The following is an 11,627-nucleotide window of genomic DNA, read 5'->3' on the forward strand; positions in this document are numbered from 1 at the left end:
GAAAAGGATTAATTGATCAAAAGCCATTTTATTTTTTCATGAACTATAAAAGATAAGTTTGGTCAATTAGAACATACAATTTAGTTCAATTGGATATGGAGTAGTGCTTACTTAATAGGCTGAGTTAAATGAACTGTTTCATTACTTAAAAAATTTAAGGCAACGAGTTACCTTGGTTTTTTTTAAGTAGATTCAACTTATCCGGGTTTACAGTGCACCTCCAGCAGAACTTCAACAGCCTTCTGAGGGATTTACAGACTGAGATGATGGTTCCCATCTTCAAGAATTGGGACTGGACGTTGTGTTCCAAATATTGAGGGATCACACTCCTCAGCCTCCCTGGAGAGGTCTGTGCCAGGATGCTGGAAAGGAGAGTCTGTCTGTTAGTTCAACCTCAGATTCAAGAGGAACAATATGGCTGTTGTCCTGGACCAGCTCTTTATATCCTTCAAGTCTACTTGGAAGTTTGCCCAGCCAAACTACATATGCTTTGTGGGCCTGGAGAAGACATTCAACCGCATCCCTCAAGGTAGCCTGTGGGGGGTGTTGCGGGACTATGGGGTGTCTAGCCCGTTCTTACATGCTATTCAGTCCCTGTATATCTGAAGCAAGAGTTCAGGCTCATTTCCAGTGGGTGTTGGACTTCATCAGGGCTGCCCTTTGTCACAGATGTAGCCAAGGTGTAGCCATGTGGCGGAAGGCTTCTGCCTTGGTGGCCTCAAAATCTTCCTTCTGTTTTTTTAATAATGCGGTCCTGTTGGCTTCATCAGGTGGTGGCCTCCAGCTCGCAGTGGAACAGTTCACAGCCGAGTGTGAAGTGACTGGCATGAAAATTAGCCATGGTCCTCAGCCAGAGAAGGTGGAATGCCCACTCCAGCTCAGAGACGAGTTGCTGCTCCAGGTGGAGGAGTTTAAGTATCTTGGGGTGTTGTTCACAAGTGAGGGGAGAGGGGTGCAGGAGAGCCAGTTGAGGTAGTTTGGACATCTGACTAGGATGCCTCCTGGGCACCTATTGGGTGAAGTGTTTCAGGCATGTCCTACCTGGAGGAGGCCCTGGGGCAGACGCAGAACACACTGGAGAGATTATATCTCTTGACTGGCCTGGGAATACTTGGGTGTTCCTCAGATAATCTGGAGGAAGTGGCTTGGGAGAGGTGGTCTGGGTTTCTCTACTTAGGATGCAGCTCTCACAACAGATTGCTGGATCTGTTTGATGTCACAGATATCTTGACATGGTCATCTCAGGCACAGAATTCATAATGTGCAAGTTCAAGTTAAAATCTTTAGGTTAACAAGTCTGTGTATATGTTCATGTCCTAAGGTGTTACTTGTTAATGCCACTGTGAGAACTGTATCTGTTGTAGCAATGTTCCTCACAGTGTATATGAAGGCTCATGTTAGTTTGGTCTAATAGCTCATAATGTGGATGTGGATTATAATCTTAGCAGGGTACCATCACTACTGTTCAGACTGGCAAATATATACACTGTGTCACATTTCAGCTCTGAGTGTTTTTGTTTTTCACATGTCCTCCTTTCCACCACCAATGTGCCGGTTGGTAATGATACAAAGGTGCTATTACTATTCACCACAGTGGTGATAAATGTGGTGGAAAGGGCTCAGGAGATACCAAGAAGCAGTCAGAGGAGGGCCGAGGAAAGTCAGATAATTTTACCAGAAAAAAACAATGTGCAGACCAGTTCAGCTCTTACACAAGTTGGTATTATATGAAAGGTGGCACTGCTCAGCAGTCTGAAAATCATTCTAATAGCAATGCTATAGTTTAAAAATACTCTATTACAGGGTCTCTCACCTCTGTAAAACAATCTTTTAGAGAGAACAAGCCTGCGTGAAGCAGGTTGTATTTAACCTGCACTCCACTACATGAGGTGTTTAGCACTGATTTTGCATCAGTGCTAAACACTGAGCTCAATTCCCCTTATAAATCTCAATAATGCAGAACAAATCCAGCCCAGAGTAATTTAAAAACATGCTTCCTTTATTTTATTTTTTTAATTCATCCATAGCTTTTATCAAATTTTTGTCACATTCACCTGCTATACAGTGCAAGCCCAAACAAAGTAGTTATTTACATTTTATTTATGTCTGACTCATGTGGATTCTTCAGTGAGGGAATTACTCATTATTGAAGAAATTATTTCAACTAAATAAAGTCAGGAAATACACACACAAAAAATGCAGTTCACAAAATAATGGAGTAAGGCTTTGACACATACTAAAAAGAAAGAAACAAAAGCAAGTCAGAGAGCTTCTTCACAGAGAGATGTGAATCTGAACAAATAGAGAAAAGTGCCCGGGCCCTTTTTCAAGGCTGGTCACGGCAGGATTATCTTCTTCACCCTTACAGCCCGCTGTCATCCTGCAACAGGACAAACATCACATGATGAGGTCATGTATCGGACATGCCATGTCAGATGAGTGACAGAGGTGTTAATGAATCAGAGAACTGTGTTAATGTGTACTCATCTGATGATACAGTTCATGTGTGAATGTGCTGGCATTTCCTGGATAGGTTTCCATTGTTGCTACATAATACTTACCAATGTTTGCGAATACTGAAATATAGCTGGAAAAAAAAACTAATGTCATAGATGTTTAACCATGTGCTAAATCTGAGCTTAATCTTTAAGCTTTTTGTGTTCAAATGTACTGTTCATGTTAGCGTTTATGAATTTTGACCTTTATCATGTTTTCCACCAAGCTGCTGGTTTACTTATTGCAGTTTCATGGACAGAGATCAGTCACCACTTTCACATCACACATTTTTGTTTGTTTGTTTTTCTCCCAGTATATCTTTCAATCATTCTAAATAACTGGGAATTATTTGGTAAATATTAGGGATGGCACGATACCGCTTTTTTAGGTCCGATACCGATACCAATATTTTATCTGCCGATACCGATACAAATCCAATCTTTTTAAAAAACAAAAAACAATTGATTTCAAATGCCTGGATACATTTTACATACGACAGCAGTCTCACACACAACAAAATCAAAATCTTTTAGTTGTCCCAAGTACAAGACTAAGAACCAGGGAGGGGCAGAGCTTTTCAGGCAGTGGCACCAAAGCTCTGGAACTGTTTACCACTCCAGCTCTGTTTAGCTGACTCTGTGGAGTCTGAAAAACAGTTGAAAACTTTTCTGTTTAACCAGATAACTTCCATACTGCAGTTTTTTCCCTGTGTGGAACAAACAGGGTGGATGAAGCAGCTACAAAATTCTCTTTTCTTCACTTACTGATCAGGTGGTTGATGAAGGACCTCCAGCTGTTTCCCAGTAAAGGTTTAATGGAGGTTACAGGGAGAAAACTTTCTTCCCCTCCGTCTGAGCTCACCGGCTCCGCCTCTTTGTGCAGACTGACTGCAAGTAAATCAGCTGACAGCTGCTCTTGAGTCATCAGTGTTTATGTTGAAAAACTGGGGGCTGCGTGAGCGTAATCTTGTAATGCTTTATATTCTCAAGCATTCACCTAAAATGTTTCTACTGTAGGTCTATATTTAGTCACTAATCAGGGATTAAAGTATAAAAAATACTTTGACTTGGAAGGGGTCCTTCCGGTACCGGACAATCACTAGCTCGCTAGCAGTATGTCCGGGAGCTGAAGTGGAGAAAAAAAATAATAACTGCTGAAATTCTCAGCAGAGCGACATTTCAGCGATGATCCACTCAGTGTTAAAGGGAGTCCATCGCAGCGACGGAGAACTGAGGGGGTTACTTCCTGATCCCCCCTCCATTCCGGTCGGTGGCGGTAATGCAGCTCTAAGCTGGTTTGGTCAAACCCACAAGAAGAAGAAGATGATGGAGAACTATATTGCAGCTAATGTGGGTCGGATCGTATCGGATTGGATTTTTTATTTCTTTCCGATATCCGATCCAGTAATTTAGGCCAGGATCGGAACGATACCGATACTGAATATCGGATCGGCGCATCCCTAGTAAATATTATCTGTAAGATGAGAATAATTTTCTGACCTTAAAAGTTCTTTTATTAGACGAGCCCTTTATTGTTGAATCTGGTGTTTTAGCTTTTGATTTCTCTATGTAAGTTTGGATTTTTATGTAACATGCACTGATTGCACTGAAAATGACTGCATTTCTTAAAAAGAATAGTTACTTCAAACACAAACAAGCAGGAGTTTAGCTTTACACAAAGACTGGAAACAAGAGAAAAAATTAGCACGGTTCTGCCCAAAAATTTACAAATTTCACATTATGTTCAATCTGATCAATCTGAACATCAGCCATAGATACCAAAGACAAATGTGACATCTCCCAGCAGGTTGTTAGACTACTGTTTGACTCCAAGAGTTATGCCTTTTAGCTGTTGATATCCTGCTTTTTAAAATCATATGTGATTACATCTGCATGTGAGAGTGGAGCCAATCAGCTGTTAGCACATTCTGGCTAATGTAGTGAGATAATACATCCCGCATTCACTGTGAAATATCTTTAAATTAATTTGGCTACAGAAAACAGGCCTAAAACAAAACATTTCAAGTATATTTTATACCAAACAAGCAAGCAGTGGATCTGACTGAGAACCAGAGGACATTGCATGTTCATATGGTAACTTGAGTAGCCATAAATTCCTAATGAAAATATTTACTGTGGCCATAAAGCAAGCATGAAGATAGGTTGTTTTCTCATAGACTTCTATACAATCTGATTTCAATCAACCAGAGGAGTTGCCCCCTGCTGGCCACTGGAATGTAAAGGGTTAAGGCACACATACGCTGGCTTCACTTTTCCTGTCTCGAAGCTTTTATATGCAGTTTAAAAAAACATCTATACACAATATAGATTTTTTTAATCCCTCTTTCCCAAAAATGTTGAACTATTCCTTTAAATTGAAGCTGTTTCTCTCACCAATATTTTCCTGTGCAGAAACGCTGTTCCCAAAACAGCCAAGCTACTCCGTTCCATTAACAACACAGATTGTAAACTATAAAACTTGTTTTCTCATCAATGTTAGGCTGCATGGAAACCATGAGCTGCAATCAAAACTGTGCTAAAGAAACTCAGTATGAAAGTGCAAAAAAGGCCAAGACCATAAATGGAGTTAATGAGAACAGCTGATTAAGCTCCAGCAACCAAACAACACACAGGTAAACCATCACTACATGGCTCATGTTTGAATAAACTGTTTACAGTTTTATTGCCTTGAGTGTCTGACCTCTGATGCTCAAAAATATTTATCAGTACTTGCGTGATTGCCCAGCTTGGGCAGAGATTTAGCATTCATTCACGTACGTCTTTGCTGTCCCGACAATCCCCGCAGAGGCATCCCAAACAGCCGTTGACCGCCTGGATGCCGCAGAGCACCACCTGCAGCACGCCCATGCTCAGCAGGATGGAGAACAGAACGACATGCCACAGCACTATATTTTCAGGGTGCACACACTCAGTCCACACATCCTTGTTTACAAGGTAGCTTGTATTACCCCTGTGAAGGAGAAGAGCAATGGAGCGTAAGCAGTGACCGAGGCACATACAGACAGCATTAATGAAAATATGTGTGAAATTGGGGAGAAGGGAAGAAAAAGCTGTGATGACGGGGTTAAAGGAGAATGTTTCAGTAAGGAGGTACGTGGAAAAAGTGAGGTGGTGAAAGAAAGTGAACAGTAGCCAAAAAGGATAGGAACATTTCAACCTTACTAAATTATTGCTACAGACAAATTAAAGGAATACTTTTGGGAAATGTTTATGTTTTCTTTCTCGCTGATAGGTTTGCAGGCATTCATTTATGCACAGCTCTGTTAAGGTCCCACCACAGTATTTTAATCAGGTCGAGGTTTGGACTTTGGATCATTGCAGCACTTTGATTCTTTTTTGATATCTGTATATAGTGTTCTGATGTGTGTGTACATGTGTGTATATATGTATATGTGTGTATTGTATTGACATTGATATATATTTTAAGTATATAGTGCTTATGTATATGTGTATAGTTTTTCTAGTCTATTCTATTTTAGTTCATTTGTTTTTACTCATCCTTTTTTCATTTTTCTCTGTATTGAGCTGCTGTAATGCGCAAATTTCCCTTTCGTGGGATCAGTAAAGTTTTATCTTATCTTATCTTATCTTATCTTATCTTATCTTATCTTATCTTATCTTATCTTATCTTATCTTATCTTATCTTATCTTATCTTTTCTTATCTTATCTTTTCTTTTTCAGCCATTCTGTTGCATATTTGCCGCTGTGCTTGAGATCATTGTCCTGTTGCATGACCCAGTTTAGCCGTCAGACCCAATTTAGGTCTCGTATTTGACTCTAGAATACTTTGGTATACAGAGGAGTTCATTGTTGACTCATTGACTACAAGGTGCCCAGGTCCTGTGGCTGCAAAACCCAAATCATCAGCCCTCCACCACTGTTGACAGCTGTTATGAGGTGTTTATGCCAATTTCAGGTGTTTGGTTTTCTGTGCTTTATGTCCAAAGAGTCCTGAGAAAACTTCATTCTGCATTCTTTTTGTTAAAAAAACACAAAAACCCAAAGCAGCAGTAAACAGCTCCAAAGTCTCCAAAAATGAGTCAACTTTACATGTTCACAGTCTGAACATGCAAAAATAAGTTTTTGTCCCTAATTTCCCTCTTTGTGACAACTGTCCACGGGGCAAATTTTCACATGAGTCACTGGGTAAAAATTATATGAGGTCTTAAAGTTTTTCATCGATAGAAGTGTTTCATGTTGTGGTCCATCTGCGGTCTCTCAGGGCTCTGGGAGTGTGGAAAGCTACAATTTCTCCTAAAAGTATCTTCTGTAATAAACAGCATCTCTGCAGGACTCAACTTTACCTCCTAAGGCCATAAATATTTATATATGACGTCTTCAACCTTTGTTTAAAGAGGTGAGGCTGTTGAAGGTTCAAGTTATTTTAAAGAACGACCCAAAACAGCATCATGTAAAAGTAAGAACGGAGTACATTATAAAACAACAAAGTAAACCAAAATATGCTGACATGTAAGTGAGTCATTCCCCTTTTTGCAGTCTAGCACTCAGAGAGAAAAATGTTTCCTCAATTTAATATCTTATTGCAACCGACTCATGGTGACAATGACAGAAAACACAAAGGCTTCTTCGCTGTCTCCTCCCTCTCTGCAGATATGCAGCATGTCTTGTGATCTGAGGGAATCACTTCTTGCTTTTCACGTCATCCTTTCAGCACCGATGGAAATCCTAAATAAAGGAATACTTTGGGGGTAAAATCGAAAGTTAACAGGAGTCTGACAGGACCGCATGAGGAAAAACAGAAATGAGAAAGGGGAACTTAAGATTTTCTGGAGGAAGGACAAGCTGAGGTCAAATGTTAATATCTCACCATGTATTATGCAATCAAATGTATTTTCCTTGGTTTGACTGTAAACTGCTATCATTGCTGGCAAACCTACATATTAACAACACGCTCATATTTATTAACAGCTGTTCCAATTGCTTAATGGGCCTTTATCAGGCGATTCACTTGCACCTGCTTATAAAATGACTCAGCAGTGACGATCACATTATCACTTTGGGTGGGTGCTTTTTTAGTTGTTTTGGTTCCCTCTGAGTATTGCTGAATATTTAAAACATTATAAAGGTCAAGATATGGGTAATGAGAAGACGTGGTTGCATTTTTTTTTATCATCAGTTTCTAAACTGAAGCTTAAGTGACACAGAACATAACATACTGCGCCACCTACTGGGCTTTTAGAATATAGCAGCATGAGAGAAAGGGAAGGTTTACAAGACGATAGTGAGACCCGTTGTGATGTATGGACTGGCACTGACAAAAAGACAGGAAGCCGAGCTGGAGGAGAGCTGAGGATGCTAAGATTTTCACTGGGAGTGACCAGAATGGACAGGAAATGAGTACATCAGAGGGACGGCTCAGGTTAGAGAGGCAAAGTTGAGATGGTTGAGACATGTGCAGAGGAGGGACAGTGACTATATTGGACAAAGGATGTTGAAGATTCAGCTGCCAGGCAGGAGGAAAAGAGGAAGACCACAGAGGAGGTTAATGGCTGAAGGGGAACATGCAGAGGGTTGGTGTGACAGAGGAGGGATAGGGTGAGATGGAGTGATGGAGTGAATGATCCGCTGTGGCGACTTCTGGCGAGAGCAGCCAAAAGAAGCAGAAAAATATAGATTGATATATTTTAATCATGAAGAACTGAAACTGCTGTGCTTCTCAAAGAAAGCTAAAACATTAAATATAACTGAAGAGAACAGAAAAAAACTGCAAATGGAAACATGCATTTTTATCTGACTCCAGGCTGTCAGTCAAGACTATAATTACTGGTTTAGTTTGCTGCTGCATTGCTAATAAAGTCAATTTAAAAATACAGTGATGAGGGTGAGACCACTCACGTGCCCAAATCTTTAAAGGGGTACTCCCAATCACCGCTTTCCACCTGACACTTGGGTCCAACAGCCAAACCAGCAGAGGCGACACTTGTGCAGTATATCCCTCCAAGAAGGCCGAAAATAGAGGAAAAGACCGAGTTGAGCATCTGAAAGAACGATGGGAATGATATTTAAATATTCTGTTGTTTGTGCAAAAGAATATAAATTATTGCAATTGTACAAGTGCTGAAAGTAGGTTTCTTCTTCAGGGGTTCCTTTGAGGTGATCAGTTTCCTGACATTCATCATTACCTTCATGTGTAACATGTGTCACCCTTATGAGACTGTTCAAGGAACCATGGGCCATATTTCGAAAAGCAAATAGGATTCTTATAAGAGTACGTCCAATCCTGTTCTCCCCTATTGCATTTTTCTGAGACAACCCGATTTTATTTTATTCAAATTTATTGTCAAAAGAAGTGGAAGGGGCCATAAATCACAGTAGGTAACACGATCGCATCGAGTCTGGGTTTATCAATGGAAAGGTTTTATATTCCATAGTTATATAGGACACCAGCAGGGACTAAATAATCAGGAACTTATATTTCAAAGGGTATTTTGATGTGCCATAAAACTAAAGCATCATCACGTCCACCTCGGCTTTTATTTGGAGGATTTTCTCACGGAATTTAGAAGAAAGCGGAAATAATAAACAAACAGGTGAAGCCAAACACAGCAAAACATGGTGTTCTATGCAGAAAATCATTAGGATACTAATTAACTCGTTAGCCTCATAGCATAATTGCCTAAGTCATATTTTGGCCAAATTGAGATATCTTATCTAAATCAATCTACAGTGTTAGCAAAGTAGAATTAGCCAGGTATCTCAATTTGGCCAAAATATGACTTAGGCAATTATGCTATGAGGCTAACGAACTGTAAGGTTATCTACACAAAATGTAACAGGCACTGCTCTCTGGCCATTCAGACTTTGCGACTCCTCACTTCTGTAATCAGCAATGAGGTTACAAATAAATAAAAAGAAGTGAGAAATAGGAATGAAGATAAAGAGCTGTACTTCTGCAAAACATAAAACATATTCAGCGTAATGTTAAACCTGTAAATACTTATTGTTTGAGGTACAAAAACTTCTCTTTTTCAGACACACTGCTAGCAGAGAATCTCGGTGCATTAGTGATCACTCACTAATGTTTGTTCTTTGGATATTTATATTGCCTTTTATTATGCATCATTATCAGACATGCAGCAATACTGTGCAGCGTATAAATGCAGTAAATCTTTCAAATGACTTTACTCACCCGACAGCGGTTGCCACAGCAACCTTTTCCACAGCAACCCTTGCCCCCGGCCCTGATAGCTGAGCAGCTCGGACACAGCATCTGAAAGGTGCAGAGACAAAGCATTACCGCTGCTATCAAATACACACACACAGAAAAGAAATAAATATATTTACAAATAAAAAATGTCAGTTTGTTCATACACACCTACAATTACGTGCGTGCGTGCACTTATGTGTGCGTTCGCTTATCTCTTAAACCAAATATTTGTGAATTCTGGATAAAGGTTTACCCAGCAGGCAGCGACATCCCCAAAGTTAGACAAAAGGGATCCAACTTCCTGCTCTGGACTGAAGTATCACAAACATGATGACGCGTTCTCCCCGAGAACCAAAGGTTGCTTGAATCGGTTTATTAGATTAAACATTTATAAATAATGTATTGATCTTGATAGCCTTTTGCAACACCTAGTTAGTGCTCGCAGACATTCAGACAATCAGGCGATTGTGTGGGTTTGGCCCTGATGAGGACATACTGTAGATCAGACGAGGCGTTTAGCTGTCCAGTGTCCAGTGGTCTTCTTTAAGTAGTACCACACCTGAAGCTACTGTCACAATTATTTACCTTAGCCTAAGAAGTAATACCACGCTGTAAAAATGTAGAAATTAACCAGTGTAAATATTATTTAAATTAAAGAAATGAGGTACTATGACACTACGCAACACTTTAACCAAAGCACTGTTGTGCAACTTGAATTTATCATTTTCTGATTAGGTTTAAGTTGACTTTGTGCTTTTTAATAAGGAAAGTGCAAAACATTTTGCTAGCAGTAAAGAAACTAAAGCAACTAAAGCTGACAAATAAATGTAAAAACTACAACCTTTCTATGTCAATTGTAGTGGTATAAATACTCAAGTACTTTACTTCAGTAATTTTATTTATTTTTATTAAAGATCCTTAGAATCAGCTGTGTGATTTGGTTACACTGTGTTTGTGTCTGAAGCATTTTTCTATGTGCACGCAGTTATAATCGGAGCTACAATTTCAATTTCTTACTTGGTGAGTGAAAGCACACCTTTGAAATAATCACTAGCCACACTTAAAGGCGCAGTTTTTAGAGGTTTTAAATATGACATGTCAAATAATTACAGCACACTTAAACCCAAACTGCTGGTAGTGCAATTAATAAAAAATCCCTGACAAAACTATTCTGCTCTAAAAATGCTCCTACAGTAATAATACTCAATAAAACTGATTTTACTTTACTAGTTTATACAAGACAAGTTAATGACTGAAAAAAAACAATAAAAACAAGCAATAAAACATTTAACCAGAGTCTCCACATGGAAATGCTTTACTCACTATCAGACCTCCTCCGATGAGCCCCCCCATGAGCCAGACCTCGGTGGAGATGTTTTCGGATTCCAGTTTCTTCCCATCGGGGAAGAAGAGCAGCAGGTTGGAGATCATGCAAACGAAGGCTGAAGGCAGCAGGATGAGGCCCACCAGGCGGGCGCATTTTCCTGTACAACACATGGCTGTAGCTGCTTTTTTTTTTTTTTCTCTTACTTGGCTGCTTTGTAGATCTTTTTCTGCTGTTCTCCTCCTTTCTCTCCTCTCAAGAGGAAGTCAATGAAAAGTGCAGGAAACCAAAAAGGGGAGGTGAACGAGAGCGAGAGAGGAGATCACCTCTGACAGCTCACGCCGTGAAACTCAAACACAAGCGGTGACCGTTACGCCAGGAAAGAGAGAGGGAACAAAGGGTAGATATTGGCGTGGCTGCCACCAATCTGATGTCAGCCCCGGGGTGTCAATGAGTCTTAGATAAAGATGAAAACTGCAGAGGCAGAGGATTATCTTCCTGATGTAATGTTAAATTTAAAAACAGAGAAAAAAAAAATAAGTGAAACCCTGATCAAAGCAGAAAGGAGGGGTCGATCTGTGGGCACCTGTGTGTGCACGTGATTGTGTGTGTTTAGGG

The 11,627-nt window shown here is 40.0% G+C and overlaps 1 protein-coding gene across 1 annotated transcript; it reads right to left on the minus strand.

Annotated features, from left to right (window-relative positions):
- Positions 1-1,995: 1,995 nt before the first annotated feature.
- tm4sf5 (transmembrane 4 L six family member 5) lies at positions 1,996-11,532 on the minus strand. Its single transcript, XM_030753966.1, has 5 exons — positions 11,009-11,532; positions 9,668-9,748; positions 8,374-8,516; positions 5,274-5,466; positions 1,996-2,380 (listed from the first exon to the last, which is right to left on the minus strand). Exons 1-5 carry the CDS (start codon positions 11,180-11,182, stop codon positions 2,363-2,365), a joined length of 609 nt encoding a protein of 202 aa, XP_030609826.1. The 5' UTR covers positions 11,183-11,532; the 3' UTR covers positions 1,996-2,362.
- Positions 11,533-11,627: the final 95 nt, after the last annotated feature.

This window comes from Archocentrus centrarchus, chromosome 18 (assembly GCF_007364275.1).
Source record: "Archocentrus centrarchus isolate MPI-CPG fArcCen1 chromosome 18, fArcCen1, whole genome shotgun sequence".
In the NCBI taxonomy this organism is placed as follows: domain Eukaryota; kingdom Metazoa; phylum Chordata; class Actinopteri; order Cichliformes; family Cichlidae; genus Archocentrus; species Archocentrus centrarchus.